A 16,785-nucleotide genomic window follows, 5' to 3' on the forward strand; every position below is an offset into this window, starting at 1 on the left:
ACCACATGAGTTTGTTGTATAACGATGACTTTTGTAGACCCTTTCTGTTTTATATTTGAAGGTAGTGTCTGAGTTCTTCTTAGATCTGTTCTTTATCTTGACAGTTGGAGGTGTTATTTCTCTGTTCCTCTGTGCTCATAACTGTAAGGCAGTAAACAGAATATGAAATAATCCCCTGATTACTGTTGCCTTTAAGCATGGTGTCGCAAAGGCTTTACGGGTCTGAAGTAAAAGACTCTACCAAGGCACATCAGGTGCAAGAGAATGACTGCTCAAATAGGCAACCTTTGATTGTGAAACCCTAGACAGGTACCTTTTTTTTTTTTTTCCTTTTTACTTACAGTGCCTGTTATATTGGGCTTCTGCACCACAGTCAGGTCTTCAGGGAGTACAATGAAAATATATTCCAGTGCTTGTTAAAAAGGTTGCTGTCTGTCCTTAATGTTAACTGCTTTCTCTTGATTTGATATTTTTCTCTACTTAAAGTTGCTTTAAAGTTTATTCATCCACTTCTCTTTGGCTTTCTTGCCAAAAGTTATCTAGATATTTCTGCTCTTTCACTATTGCTTCAAAGCATCTTCTTCTCTATTTGAGACTCTGTGTCTTTGGCAGAGTCTAGTGGTTCCAGCACACAGGATAACTTTGGGGTTTCTTACCTGCCTAGTTTTGCTTAGGAAGTCTTATATTGGAATAGAAGTTGATGGTGACCCAGCACATCTGCATGCGTGTAAGCCACTGAATTAGGGGTCGTGTTATAACAGAAATATGTATTTTACACCTTCTGGCTGTTAGGAACTGAGCCTTAATTAAACCCCATGGGGTGACAGTCTTTAAAAACACTTTTAATTACGTAAGGGACCATCAGGACTTCTAACAATGACAGATGCAAACTACCATACTATTGGCCACCAGCCAAGTCTACATCATGGGGCTGCTCTCCAGTTATACATATGAGAAAGATCCAAGAATATACATAGCTTTGTTGACAGAGTAAGAGGGAAAGATTGTCAGGTAAGAGATTACAGAACTTGCTATGCTATCAGATGACAGTCGCTTAAAGGTGGTGTCTGAGAAGAATAGTTTTCAGAACTGTTGTAATTTTGCCAATGAATACACACAATGCAGTGTGTTAATTGCTTCTTTGTAAACCTTTTTCTGAAATGTCTATGATGCTCACTTGTGGGATTCTATCTAAATATTGATATTTGTATTACAAGCCCTTCTATTTTTCCCCCAGCTTTAAGACAGCAAAATACTTCCAATTTTTTTCTTAGTTTAATTTTCCTTGGTAATTATTGGCACAGAGACACACATTTACATTTTACTTCTTTGAATTATAAAAGCTCTTACATAATACCACTCTAAAATTACTGTGTGAAAACATCTCTCACTTTTAGCAAAGTGAAATATGATGCTGTAAAACCAGCAGGCACTTTAGTTTCCTCTTCTGTACTTCCTTAACATTCAGAGTAGTACTCTGACAGCTGAATATACTTCTTCATTTCTGTACCCTGTCCTGTAATCTAAGATGGAGGGAGGAGTGAGAGCAGTTTGCCCTGATACACAGTCTTCCTCTAGATTTAGCAGTTTTCCTTAAAGCATGTTATTGAAATAATGGTTGTAAACACACTAGTCTAGCAACCTTGCGATCTCCAAAACCCAAAACATTATATTCACACTTGAAGGGCTTGTTCCCGTTGTCTGAGATTTCAATGCTGTGTTCAGGTGTCCCAGTACAGTTGGCTTTGTTAAGGCTGAGGTCACTAGAAACAGAAAACTTTTCCTTTCTGTGTAATTGGCTTTTGTCTCTGCCCTCTCCTTTCACTTTGCTGCTGCTGTATAGACCAGGGCTTGCCAGCATTCTATATGGACAGGGTCTGCTTTACTAGCCTCCCCCACCTCTTCTGCGGGTGATTGGAGTCAGCAGAATGGCCTCATCCCACAGAGCAGACTAATATACTTAGTACGCTCTTACTGATTTGGAGGCACTTCCCCACCGCCCCCTTTTAAGAAACTTCGTCACATCTTTTGTCCTTTCCTTGGCAAATGTGAGAATTGAATCATCATAAAGGAAAAAGCTTAGCTAGCCCTTGGTACCACCTATTCCATGCAATTCTGTCACAGTCATCAGCCCTGACTCAAGTTTTTGACACAAAATGTAGTGGGTGTTTACCTCAGTAAAAAAGAGTTGGTAGGAAGCTACTTTGTTTCAATGAGTTCATTTTCCTCAGGGCAGAAAGCTACTAAATTGTCATACTTGCCTCCTTTTTTGCCTTTTTGTACGAATTCCCTTTTAATGCTACTATATTTTAGGCGATAAGCTTTGAGCAAGCTACCCTGACAGCTATCATTACTTCATCAGGTGTAGTTTCCACGCTGCTAACATTATGTTTCCATGCAAATCATTGCAATGCCAGTAATTTCATTTCCAGAGCAAAACAAAAAAAGTAGCATCAGCTCCTTAGCCCCATGGAGTCAATACTGTCCTAGTTGTGCTCAGTACTGCAAATATTGCTAAGTCATTAGGTAGGGCTTTTCTGTGCAAGAAAGATTTTTCTTTTACTATAAGAACATAGGAAAATCTCCAGCTCCCTTAATTTTTTTTTTTCTGTAGACTTCTATCACCTAGGAAAGTCTCTGACAGATAGCTTAATTGTACAAAGCTAGCTCAGGTTGCTGCAGGCTTGACTCATGAATCTGCACTTTTTTTTTCAGTTTTGGATAGTTGACAGTTTTAAAAGTTAAATAAATAAATAAAGCCTGCCTTTCTACAAAAGTAAAGGGAAGGTGTGTCTCAGCCACTGGAAGTCTGACAACTAGTGATGCATTTTGAGTAGTGATGGGAGAACTTCCATTGTTTTTCTTCCCTAAGTGTGATTGTTCTGTTAGAAGTTAAAGGCATATCCTTTCCTTGTGCTTTTTGACAATTGACAACTTGTGGGGAGAGAGTAGAAATTAAATGCGTGGAATTAGAAAGATCAATTTATTTCAGACATTCCTGATACCGTCCCATCAGTTTGTACCCCAAAAATACAGGAGGACATCACTTGCAAGTTACACTGCACCTGAACACACTTTCCCTGTAAAGGATGGTCCCTGCTGCGTGCTTGATTTACCTGTGCGTGTGCAAAAGAAACGATGTTTTTGTGCTCCTGTTGTTCATATTACCAATGGATTATTTATATTTTGGAATTAATTGATCATTAAGGGATAGTAAGTCACAGGATTTTTTTTTTTAATGGAAGAGTTTTCTTATATATGGTTTTTTTGATAGTTTGTCCTCACTTGTAAGGAGTATGTCTCTTAGAAGCAAAACAAACTAAAAGAATCATGGGCTGTTTGGTAAATGACTGATGTTATATATAATCAGGACAAAGCATGGATTCACGGATGGCTTTCACAATAACCCTGTTCTAAATTTGCTCTGTAACTGTATACCTTAGGTTTTTATGCAAATCACCCCTTCTTCTATGAAAGTAATAGTAGGTTTTTTATCCAACTCATAAGGTTTAGTTAATTTGCAGATTCTGTTTAAGTCAGAAATTGCCTGATCTGTACTGTTCAAAATTTCATGAAACTTCCTGTAGTAAACAAATCTACTTTAAATCTTTAGTGCATATTATGAATATACATGCCTCCCAAAAGTTGGAGCTTGCTCATTTACTTGTCTTTTTAGTATTTAGATGCTAAAGAATCTGTTGTTTGAACTGCTTTGCATTGTTGTAACCTGAACTGACTATAAAATCTGATTTCTGACTTTTCAACTCTAGGAATCTCTACCACCTGTCCAGTTTGACTGGAGTAGCAGTGGCCTTACTAACCCTTTAGATGGTACGTCTCTCCGTAGAGCCTCTAGCACCAGAGCTAGAGATAAGAAAGCTACAAAGTTCAGACAAACATCTATCTGCTGATTATTTTTTTAAAATATATATACACACACACACACACATATATATATAAAAAAATATATAATATTTATTTCTTACTCCTAACTTTGGAAATTCAGGCTTTCTTTCTGATTAACTGTGCCCCTATGTGAAGTATTATGTAGTCTGAAAAATACTAAGATAAGTATTCTTTTAGATTCCTGATATATGCTAATGACAGTGGCAATATTAACCCTTCATTATACAACTGCAAATAATAAACTCTGAACAAACGAGCATTTTAGATTTTACTTCTTAGAGGTATTTTTCACCAATAACTGTCTCTTTAGACATCCTTTGAATGACAAACTTGTGTATAGTGGCTACTTCAAAGCACAATATTTTAACCACAAACTGTTTGCAAAAGATAACTTCTTGAGCTGAAAATTTTCAGATTTACAGATAATTTTGTATTTCAAAAAAAGTTACTTCATCTGTTACGACTTTTGCTTACACTTATGCGCTAATTATAGCTAATATATTAAATTAAAGCAGTAGCTACAAAGTTATTTGTATCTATAAATGTATATAGTTATAAGACCCTTCAACTATGTCTTAATAACAAAGTGAATTGTGCCACCACCTCCAGTCTCAGAAATGTAAGGAAATAAACAAGTTTCCAAAACTTGTTTTAATTGGCAGACTAGAAAGCTGTAAAGAAACTGAAACCTTTGAGGAGCCTGCTAACAGCAATTAATTCAAGGCATATAAGTTCAAAAGCAGGCTAGCGTAAACTACATCTCTTATTGCATTGGTGTTGCCACACAGTGTTGTTTCAGAACATGTGGGATGTTAAGAGTTTGGATAGCAATATCATGGTGCTGAAGGAAAGCCTGGATGGACCCCTTTGCTGTTGTCTGGTGTCTTATTACTTAAGTCGATCATCATGCTTTCTTTTTAACAAAAAACTTCTTTAAAATGTATATTGGTTTGATTTCTGGTTTAGTACTAAAGGGGAACAGTATAATTTACCAGTAAGGAACTGCATATAAGAGTGGCATTTGTTACCCTGTGTTCACACTACTTTAAGATAATCATAATTAATAGATTAAAGCTGCTAAATAAAACTTTAAAGGTTTTTTTTCGGTTCTTTGCTATTTGGGGATCTGCTAAGTCTTCCTGAAGAAAGAATGGCTTTCAATTTCAGTAGGGGAGAAAAAGCTTGCTATATTCTCACTATCAGTTGATCTGTATATTGTTTCCCTTTAAGTAATCACATCTTTCTCTCTGGGTTGTGCTGATTCTCTTTCATTTTTAGATTGAAATAAATCTTTCTATTTTAAAGTTACTAGTGTTGATTTCCTTGCTGTATTGTACATGAGGAAATGTGCACTGAATTAAGTTGTTAACATTTTAGAAGGTACAAACTAATACTGTAAGCATTATTTTCATGTCAATTTTTAAATTGCGTACTGAATACTAATTATAACTTGCATGTTCAAGTGTGTGTCTTACCCCTTTTTACACATAAACCCCTCCCTTGGCTTACCTTCTATATGGCTGCCTACCAACACGGTCACTGAATTTCAAGCTAGTGGAGGTTCCACTCTTCTGAACCTTGATTTCTTTGGGCCCGTGGATGACAATAGCTCTAGCAGCACCACCACAATCCCAGGTCAGCAGAGTGTTAAAACCACAAATATATTATAACAACTTACTAAGCATGAGCACATCACTTGACTTTCCTATAAACAAGGAGAAATTTTACATTGCATTTCTCTAAAATGTCTTTCTACTGCATTTTTCCTTTAATCTGTGTTCTGTTATCTGATGTTTTGTATCGAGTGCAAAGTATTTAAAAGGTACTGTCAGTTCTGTATTTGTCACATGCTGAAGGAATGAATGGCTCTTATACTTTCACAAATAAGATGTTAAAACACTTGTTTCAAATAAGACATTTTGAAAGTTAACTTTTCTGCTTAAGAAAAATTGAAAAGTGCTGTAGATATGACGATTCCTCAAAAAAGAGGGTTGTTCTCTCTTTTGGATGAGTAATTCCAAATTGTAGCATTATGATGTTATTTGGAAGTGATTTGTGAATGTAAAGTTATGGGGTTTAACCTGTCACAACCCCATTGGGGTCTGCTGCTACTGGGAGGTTGTAAATCTTTTCCTTGTGAACTACTATTAGTGATAAAGTGAAAAAAGTGTTTTAACAACATTCATGATAGAAAACAAAGATAGTTGCATGTTTGTGGGACGTTAGAAGTTAATGATAAAATCAAAGCAATTCATCTGCAACTTACTCTCTTAAAAGGAGATGAAAACATCACTTTCTCCATTGAATAATACATTAAAATAATTTAATTCATTTACTGCATGATCTTGATATGCTCTGAGTATTTTGTGCAAGCTTGTGAAAACCTACTCTTTGAACAAATTTTGACAGAAATTTAAGGCTACATTTTGGGGATTTATCCCAGAGCATAGGTTAAGTAGATAAGGCAGATACTTTCAATACACTGCCTGAAGCCACGATAATCACTTAATTCATTGGAAGGATTTTTTCCTCTGAGTGATTTTAATTTAAAAAAAAATTTATGAGGTTTGGGGGTTTCCCCACATTTCAAAAAAGTTATTATTGTAACTTTTGTTTTTAAAAACCTGCTCTTTTTGTAGTTTTGAAATCTGATCATTGAAGGCAATTTTGTGGCATCACATTCCAAACGTCTTTTTATTCCACCCTTGAGAAATGTCGTCATCAAATGAAAGATGGCGGGTTTATCATGGAAGTGATAGGTAGCAAATTCAAGATGCTCGAGTCTTACAGATTCTTTTGTAAGTGTGTGCAAGGCTATTGACAGAAGTTGTCAGTACCTGGTGCATGTACTGCTTGTGCCATTGGGCATGTTCTTGTGCCCTGATGGTGTGCACACTTGAAGTGATTACTGGAGAGGTACTCTGTTAGCCTTTTATTGCTTTTTTTTTTTTTTTTAATTGTTTTTCCATCAAGTTACAGGTATTATCACCTTCCCTGGTATGCCTATTTTTGTTCTTTTGATTTTGGCTTTTCTTTCCTCCCGACTTGTTTCTGGGAAAGTCATTTATTCTTGGCTTGCAGCTCGTGTGTTTGTGTGTGTGTTTAGGAGCTTTGTGTGGGGTTTGGTTTGCTAACTTTCCTTCAATATCTCATTAAGGTTTTGTAGTGTTTTCTTTAAATATTCTCTAATCATTTGAATAAAATGGAGAATATGCAACTCTTAAAAACAAATAAAATAATTGAAAGGCAAATTATTAGATCTTTTGGCTTAAAGAAGAAACTTTTATCAGTTGTAGAAACTTGTTCTTCCTTTAAACCTTAGTTTCCTCACTATATATCTACGCTGTATTTCCCAGTCTGATTTCATCAGTAGCCAAAATAACTATAAAAATATGCATTCAACGTCATGAACAAGGACATACTCATTTCTAGTGTGTTCCCCACATATTAAATGTATCGTTTTATTTTTCATATTAATAGTTTAACATAAATGTAGCTGAGTAAAAGGTGCCTAAAGAGCAGTAAATTGAGCAGTGACTTCACACTACGATGAAAATTAATTCAGGAATGTAAATGTGAATATCTAAATGATGTAACTTAAAAGGTTGCATTTAACCTCTGTTGCAGAGTTGCATGTCAAAGGACCCCTTGTTTCAATTAGTTTTACAGTTCGTACCTTAATGGGATTTCGCAGACTTCTGCAAGTCAAGGTGTATTTCTTAAAGTCTTCCTCTCCCTGACTGAAAGTGGATATTTTATGGAGTAGTTGGGCTTTTTCGTATTTCCAAGTTCTGTAAACATCTGACAGTACTTAAAGTCTAGGTATACTGGTCTCAGGCAGTACTTATTTTGATGTTTTGCATGCAAATGGACAAAATTAACTTTGAAAATCCAGAATTTAAAAGAAAATATACATTGAAAGGACAGATGATTAATTTCTAATCAGCTCATATTAAATGGAGCAAATCTTCTCCCCACCCCTCAACCTCCTGCAGCTTAACCAGATTATTTTCTTAATTTTACTTTTTTCATCAGCTTAGTTTCCTTATAATGAAAGAGAAATGAACTTCTGCACAAATGACAAATGGTCAAGATTCATGCAAAGCAGACATGGATTATTAACTTCCTCTGTGCATGTAGCGCTGCAGTTACTGGGTGAAAAAGGCAGGACTATAGGCACATGCTTCTTTTTTTTATTATTTGGTAATCTTTTGATATTTCAGGACTACTTCTAAAAGTGTCTTAATCCAGGCAAGTTAACTGGGCAAAATAATCAGTACACCAGTTTATAAATGCTGGTTTTATATTAGGTAGGTACATGGGACTATCATGTCCAAGTACTTGCAGTGATTATTCTGCAGTAGTATGAAATGCTTCTGTGTTGTCCAAACCATCTGGCACTAGTGTTACACTTGTTTAGAATGCAGGTGTGTATAAAACATGATGCTTCTATACAAAAATTCTGCACTATTTTTGAATAATACTTATAGGTGTGGATGGTGCATTTGCACACTTCATTTAAACCCATGAAACATTAAAGAGCTGAAACTATAACTAGAGGAATATTACCAATTTAAAATGCTTCTGAGCAACAAAATCTGTTGTAGCAGTCTTTCCTCAATTTATTTTGATAATTCTGATTCCTAGAGATTTTTTTTAAAGAAAATATATGTAATATTTCGAAATTCTGGAGCTACTTCCTACTGAGATATGATGCTTGATGTTAAACAGGTAGAATTTCACACAAACACATATATTTTTTGGATGCAGGTTTCCATTGTTTGCATTGTTTTCACGATGACTTCTGCTGATAAAATTTGAAATCTATTCACAACATATGTGATGTCAGGATGCAGCATCTGATTTAAGATATCTGAAACAAGGAAATCAAGCCTGAAATATCCATATATATAATGCTTTATAAATACTCGAAAGATTAAAAGGGAGTGTAGACTAAAAGTTTTGATAGTGTTGTACATATTAGTAGGTCATTTTTTTAATGCCATTCCACTTGTATGTATCATAAAAGTTTCCTCACTTAAAAAATGTTTAACACAACCTCTTGTGAAAAGCAGGATACTAAATGTGTTCTAATGCATGCCAATGTTACGTGTAATCTCTCATTAAAGAGTTGGTCCCTGTTTATATGCAAGTGTTCTTTTAGTACAAGTGATTGAGTTGAAGTAATTGAAACAATCCATTTTAACACAGTTGACACTTTTACAGATGTTTCACTGTAAATGGTAAATCAAATCAGTTTTATCTACTCTTAGGCTGAGATCTTGTATGCCTGACTTCCTCCAATGCATGTTTATTCTGAGGTACAACTATAAAAGCTATTAAAAAAGAGTGAGGAAAGACTGTGGTGTTTCAGAAATGCAGACGTGTTCTGTCATGTTCTTTTCATGTATCTTATAAATGATTCAGATGTTTACAGAAAACAGTCTCTCTCAAGTTTGTCTGTGGGTTGTTATGGCTGTACTTCCCTCCAACAATCACTGATTATCATTTCATACTATAAGGTGTGGATCCTGAGTTGTATGAATTGACAACCTCAAAACTGGAAACTTCGAATGCAAGCAACAAAGTGACTGATGCGTTTGCAAGACTCATGTCCACAGTGGAGAAGACAAGTACGTCCACAAGGTAGATACTCCATTGCACTTCTTTCTTCCATTTCTAAAGGTGGTGTGTGATGTGAGGAGTGAATGTACATGCTATTTTAGATCGGAAGTTCTCAAACAGTCAAAAGGCTTAACTTAATAATTACATTTCAATATTAAATTCATAGTGTAGTTAATATTTCAAATTATCATAGAACTCTGAAATAAGACAGGAAAGAGGTCATGAGCTGAACAGAAAAGATCACCAGGACATAAGTTGAAAAGGTAGAGCGAAAGACTGAACTGGAGGAAGCAACTTTCTGAAGAACAGAGCTGATTCCTAAGAACAGAAGGGTTAGCCAAGCCATGCAGTTCAGTGATACATGGCTTTGACAGAAGACTCTCCTTGGTCCTATTTGTAATTTATAGCAGTAGAATGTTCCATAAGTAAAATTATTAAAGTGACTAGTAATTATGACAGTATTTGTCCCTTCCTGTATATTTCTAGCATCTGACAAAACTTCAGTGACCAAACATCAGATTCATTTTGGTGTTGCAAGTTAAGGAATGAGCGTGTAGTTGGTTCCTCTCTGCTTTGTGGATCTTACATGAAATTTGTCTGTACTTTGTACCTACTTTGTGGGTTTTATGTATATAAAGGCTTTTGGTGTTTTCCTTGAAGTCTGGCCTCTTGAGTGGGTGCAGAACAGTCTCTCAGTTTATAAGCTTGTATTCTTCGGGTTTGTTTCCTGAGTGTATGTCTTAGCAGTAGGACCCTGGACTGCCTTAACACTTAATTAATGTCTGTGCCCATTAAAAGAATCGCTGAGTGATTCTCACCAAGTAAAATGTTTCTATTGTTGAGGAAATGCATGCCTCAATATGCAACAAATAGTACTTGCTTTGCAACTTATCGATAGCAACATAGCCTTACTTTTAAGTGAGCTTTAGGGTTCATTCAGTACACTAAAACTAGATGTGTTTCCATGCAGCATAGCGCTCACAGAGGAGGCACTGTTGAAGAGTTGTGGTGAATGTAGTGATTTTTAACGGTAGAGGATAGCTGGCTTTCTTAAAATGGCAAACTGTCATTTTCAATAGCTCCTCAAAAACATGTTCTTTCATTGAGAAAACGGTCTTGCTCCTTTTCCTGCAGTGAAAATGCTCCAAGTGAACATGAATAAAAAAAGATCAAGCCATGACATTTCAAGGGAGAGCCAGCAGGGGGAACTCCACACTTCAATGCTGATTTGTGTCTTGGCTTTTGGATTGCCTATTTTTCTGTTCAAGGAGTGCATATGCTCTCTCTAAAGATACACTAGTGGGGAAGTTCGACTTTCACTAATTAGAAAACAAAATATTTTTCTAGTGTATTCTAAGTCTAATTTAAAAGTACACAAATTCACAGCAGCACATATAGACTCTAAATATATCTTTATTACTTTTTAGCTACACTCAGATTTTCACCTGCCTGCTTGTCTTAGCTTACTTTTTCTTTACAAAAGAACAGGGAAGTCTGCTTTGCTTAAATGAACATTGACCTTTGTTCTGTATTTTGGGGGTTTTTTTATATGAGGGGTTTGGGGTTTTCCACAGCATGCTTCAAAGCTCTTACTTGTGCTGTTAAAGCTTTATCCAGACACCAGATTTCTTCCTCTGTTGTTTACTGATAGGAAGAGGTTCTAGATCTGTACTGTAGCAATGTATCAGGCTGTAGAGAAAGGCTGGGGACATCAGACTTCAATAAATTTTGTATGGTTTTATCAGCTCTAAATTTTAAATATTTCAAGTGTGTACTTTTTTTATTTCATGCTCTGCAAAAGAAAAGCAGTCTGTTTTTCAAGCTAGTAACTTTCAGAGAGTCTTATTTCAGCAGTATGCCAAGTATCTTGCAGTATCTTAGCTTTTTGTAATAAAATTGTCTTTCTTCTGAAAATTTTTTAGTCTTATTCTCTTTTAATGAACTGGAGACTTTAAAACAGAAATGGATGGGTACAGCCAGCTCAACAAGGATGTCATTCATGCGCCAGCCTGGAAATATGGGCTGTTAGCCATTCATAACTGATATGAGGGAGATGTGGCCAGTGACTTAACATCACTTTGATGGCAACTTCAGTTGTGCTAAGGCTATCCTGTGTCCATACTCAGGATCTTTGTCCGAAGTCAGGATCTTTAGGGTAAAGTTTAGAGTGAAAATACTATTTTTCCTACCATTGGCTGTAGGAAGCCAACAAGTCATTTTTGTCTGAAATAGCTCCATCTCTTTCTTGCAAACCCATTTCTTGAAGCTGGAAAGTCAGTTTCTCAGAAGGAAAGTGTTGGAAGAGGAGGGAAAACTTCCCCCTCAGCTTGGGCATGAAACCATGGCAGCAGCAGTAAGTGTTGAAGTCAGGGATCCAGTACAGCATCCCACAGAGACTCTGCAGCCTTGCATGGTTCCATAACATTAGTAGAGATCAAGAGTTTATCTGCTGTCTTCTTGAAGAGAAGCAGAGCACTGATACCTTTCCAACAAATGGCTGAAGCCCTCATTTAAACTGGAAATACTCCTTGAGGGCAGTGTTGGATGGAGCAGGCTATGTTTTAATTACAGAGCAATTTATTAATTATTTTTTTAAGAGCATTTCTCTAAACAATTTGTTGTTGCTGTTAGAGTCTGGCCTTGCTGGTGCTATCCACGAAACGCTTTGCAGACATGAGAGATGACTGAAGTCCTCAAAGACTTGAACACTACAGGAAGGGATTGGAATGCAAAACAGAACAGTGAGGTGTGAGTGACACATCAACAAAGCATTCCCTATTTCTTGCTAAATTTTATTCCAACAACTTTCCTGCCTGTCAGTCTGGCTAATTTCTTGCAGCTTAGTGTTAATGTGCCTTTGAAAAGGAAACTTCATGCCAACAGATAGAGGGGCTGACATAATTGCTTGAGTAAGACTGCCCTCTGTCTTGGGAGGAAATCTAGCCTAGCGTAAAAGAAGAGATGGATGAGGGCAAAGTGTTCTGTAGAGGGTAGTTTTAAAACTGGAATGAGGCAGAGACCTTGTTTTGAGCCAAGATTGGGTTATTCCATGGTTTAGTAACCCAAAGTCCTGGTTCCAAAGCAGGCAGAAGTAATACAGCTACTGCTGAGACAATCCGCTCACTTGGGTGTCCTTTCTGTAAGCCTTGGTAGCTAGAAGTTAAGAGTGCATGAGCAGGAGAAGCTGCGTGATGCCCCCCTCTGCAGACCAGAGCTTAGGAAAAGGAGCTCTTGACAACAGGAATGTCTTAAGCAGAAGTGGTGACTGAAATTAATGTACCTGACGTGGTTATTTCTCTTGCCTTTATCAAAAGACATAGCAGTTGGTGGGCAGTTTGATAAGTTTTAAGAATACAAACTGCCTGCAGTGATGATGCTACTTTGTCTTTTAAATTTAAGAGCTACTGAGTAATTCTTTAGGGTTGCCCTGGTGATGTTTTCCTACCAAAGGTGTTGACGGTTACCCAGAAAAGGTACTTGCACTGTCCAGTTTTGCTGTCTTCCACAGGAACCTGCCGCTCTCCATTGAAGAATGGAGACTTTGGGGCATTTCATCGCTTTCTGCACTGAGATGATGGAAAAAGAGGTTCAGAGCCTCATTATCAAGTGGTTATATCTCTAGCTGTAAGGTGGCCATATTTAAGTAATGTTTGCTATGTTAGAGTATTAGCTTGTCCTTCTTTATAGATTCCTTTTACAGAGCACGTTAAGTAGATAAATTATTGCAAAGGGCCTCCAGCCAGGAGGGCAGCATTCAGTAGTTGGGCGTGATTCACATCTGACTGTGCTCACTGGTGTGCATGTTCTCAGGTGGTGTTGCAGAGACCAGCTAGTACAGCCAGAGCAGTAACATTGTCCTATGATTAAGGTCCTGCGTGTGACCACCAAGTAAAATGCAGCCCTGCCTCTGGGACACAGCAGTGCTGTTTCTTAGCGCACCACAGCTGAGCGGAGGAGGAAGAGGCATATAAATAGCTAGGAGTGTGTTAGCTCCATCTCAGTGCCTGATTAACAATTACAGGAACTCCTTTTAATGCAGATCTCTGACTCAGCCCTCTTCCTTTTGCTTCCTCTGTCAAACTCTCCTTTGTTAGCTGTAAGTCCTTGATCACCAGGAGTTGTACCTTTAAGAGGCTTGTGGTAAGTGATTACTAATAGTGGCACCAGATACTGATAACATAGTGGTGGGTGACAGCCACATTTCAGCAGCTCAGAGATAGTCCTTCCAGCGCAAACAGAGCTGACTGTGGAGTTGTTAGAGAAGGAGGCACGTATTGGCTCTCTGCTTCTTCCTTCAATAAATCCAGCACACAGCTTTGTTTATCCTCCAGAATTTGGTAATCTGCCTAGTCAGTGGCTCATGAAATTCCACTGCAGTAGAGAAAAGAAAATATTGCTATTCTAGTGAAGGAAAGTCAGATTTAGTATCTAGCGTGCCTCATCTAGTGATCTTTCATCAAGTGGAGATTTCAAGTAGCAAACAAATGTGATAGTTCAGTGTCAACACAATGATCGAGGATGAGTTTGAATTCAGCTCTTTTTTCTTCTCCTCCTAGCTAAATTCTGTGACTGCTGTTGAAGCAAACATATAGCCCCTTGCTTTTCTCTGACACCTGATCAGTTCAGGAAACAAACCTGATGGGTGCTGACAAAAGAAGATATAAGCACATGCTGTTTTGTGATCGAAGTGGTGATTGCCCTCTCAGTTGGGCTCAATTTAAAGTTTAGGGCTAAGACCAAAGTATTGAAAGGGAATTTCTGGGGTATTCTAGGGAAAGGCAGTTTATTTGGTTCAAGACTTTTGACTCTGCTATTTGCCCCCAAAATGGGGTAGCTTATTAGCTGGAATTTCTAATGTTGTTACAGGGTGCAGCAGGTGACATTTTGGAACTGGAATATTGTTTAATGGAATACTCAGGCCTTTCTAGGAATAGGCAGTGTTCTTCAAGATAAGCCAGGCGTCAGTAAAGTGTGTTTGTTTGTGTGTTAGGGTGGGCTGTGAGGTGTCTTCTGTTGCAGTTGGAGCTAGTCTTCATTTTGCTTAGGAAATGGGAGTTTCTTGCATAATAGTAAGAATTAAGCGACCTGGGATTCAGACCTCTTTATTCATTTGTGCTCAGTAATTCTTGTAAATAATGCAAAAGGCAAAGCAAACACTAGTGATTCCCAAACTGCTGTATGTATCGTTATGGCTACACATACTACTGCTCTTCAAAGCAAGTAGCTACAAGTTGTGAGCCAACTTTTGCTGCTGCTGCTGCCTGTGGAACAAAAAGAGTTTGTGGATCACAACATAGAGCAGTATGGTATATAATCTGAGTACAGTCATGGTGGAAACGTGACATAAGTACCTTCTTTTTATTTTAAAAGTAGTAAGTTAGGAACTTCTTAATGTCCTTTCTTGATTTTCCATTTTATTTAGAAAGATTATACTGGGTTTAAGTAGTTTAGAACTAATGCTCCTATTGTTCTGTCCCTAGAATGTGGTTATGGTTGTTTCTTCAAGTCAGTAGTCACAGAGTGGCATGCTGAAACCTGTCAAAAACTGAAAAAATATGTAAAAATTAGCATCTGAATAGGATTTTTTTTCTTTACTGCAACAATATTCAAGAACATTCTGCTGACTTTCTATGTTAATATTGTGTTCGTAGGCAGGTAGGTATTATAACATACCTTCGAGTAACTTACAGAAGTGCCTGTCAATGGGAGACAAACTGCCAGAATATTACTTCAATCAGTTGTTCTTTCAGTGATCTGAGGGATATTGGGTACTGCATTAATGAACTTTGTTCTTTTCTCAACAGGAAGCCTAAAAAGGAAGAACATCTTAGTGAAGAGGCTGCCAAGGTGATTTCTAGCCTTCCTGACTTAACTTTCATGCATGCCAAGGTGTTGATGTTCCCAGCCACATTAACACCTTCAACAAGCTGCCAAGAAAAGGTAGACTAAAGTGATGTGAATTGGACGTTTTCTATTGATTTTTTTTTTTATTTCCCTCTGTGGGTCATAAAAAGCAATCTTGCTTTAATTAAAAAAAAAATCAAGTTCAGATGATTTGTTGGTAAGCAGCACTAGAAAGGTATACATAGTAATGTATATTTATTTACATACTGGAGTCCTAAATTTATATTAGAGAAAAATGTAAATAATTGGGGGTAAATCTTTTTGAAGATCTATTCTTTTTGTTGTGCTGGGGTGTATACATTTATGTCTTTGTGAAATACACTGGTGGTGTCCTTCTTAAAAAACTTCAAAAAGTTTAAAAAAAATAAATTCCTAGAAACACATAATGAAAACGTCAGTCTTCACAATCTGTGAAGTCCCCCTTAAAGGTTTTTCAGATTGCATCGAGCATCTTTTTCTTTCCTGCATATATTAAAGTACACATTACTGGGGGGAAAAAGCAAAAGGTTACGTTGTCCCCTCGTGGGTTTTCAGTTACTGTTGTTTCTTTAAAACCCAGTAATTTCTTTTGTGTTTTAACAAGCTTAAGATGTGTTTTTTCCTTTTCTTCTCCTCCATCCCATCCCTCTGTTTGATTGGTTGGCTGATCAATTTTTATGTTCTTAAACTTCAGTAGTATGGCTGTGTCTCTATATAGCCTTTTGAAAGGTATGCTGTCAGTAACTTCATGTTCCAGTTATGGATCACTATCTAAACACTTGATTTTTTTTTGATCATTAGAAGGTTGTCTGCTTTTAATCAGTTTGATTTGGAAAAGAAGGACCAAAACTATATGAATGTCTTACAATGAAATTTACCTGTTGAATTTTTATGTTCTGTTGTACCACTATTCCTGTTTGATTTTGCACAGTGTAAAATGACATAATCATAGATTGCTATGGTTTTAGGCTGTATATACAGTAAAAAACTATGGGTTGTAAATGTCTGGGGAAATTCCTATGGAAAAAAGAGAGCTATGTAGAAGAACCTCTAAAAAGGTCAATGTGCATGCCTAAGGTCTTTTGAGATTTAAGTGTGTAAATTTTCTTTTAGCTTACACAAAATAAAATAATTTAAAAGATACTTATGTATAGAGTCTGCTGTCTTTTTATACAGAATGTAATGTATACATGATTCACATTTCTGTTGATTGTAAAATGGATGCACTGCATTAACAGTAGAACTTTCAGCTTTGTGTTGTGCAGTCCCACAAAATGCACCTCTTGGGTCCTGCAGGAGGAGAGCAGGCTTCTCTTTCATTGTCCTGTCTCTTTGAATGGGTTGCAGTATAGTCTTTTATTTCTGTTTCCA

General features: G+C 36.9%; 1 protein-coding gene across 1 annotated transcript in view; it reads left to right on the forward strand.

Annotated features, from left to right (window-relative positions):
* Positions 1-16,557, forward strand: part of AFTPH (aftiphilin) — a 46,125-nt gene extending 29,568 nt beyond the window's left edge. Inside the window, 5 exon segments of the mRNA XM_069850084.1 lie at positions 3,771-3,831; positions 5,370-5,400; positions 5,402-5,541; positions 9,429-9,552; positions 15,336-16,557. Of these exon segments, the coding sequence (XP_069706185.1) occupies positions 3,771-3,831; positions 5,370-5,400; positions 5,402-5,541; positions 9,429-9,552; positions 15,336-15,480 (501 nt within the window). The 3' untranslated portion in view covers positions 15,481-16,557.
* Positions 16,558-16,785: the final 228 nt, after the last annotated feature.

This window comes from Phaenicophaeus curvirostris, chromosome 2 (assembly GCF_032191515.1).
Source record: "Phaenicophaeus curvirostris isolate KB17595 chromosome 2, BPBGC_Pcur_1.0, whole genome shotgun sequence".
In the NCBI taxonomy this organism is placed as follows: Eukaryota; Metazoa; Chordata; class Aves; order Cuculiformes; family Cuculidae; genus Phaenicophaeus; species Phaenicophaeus curvirostris.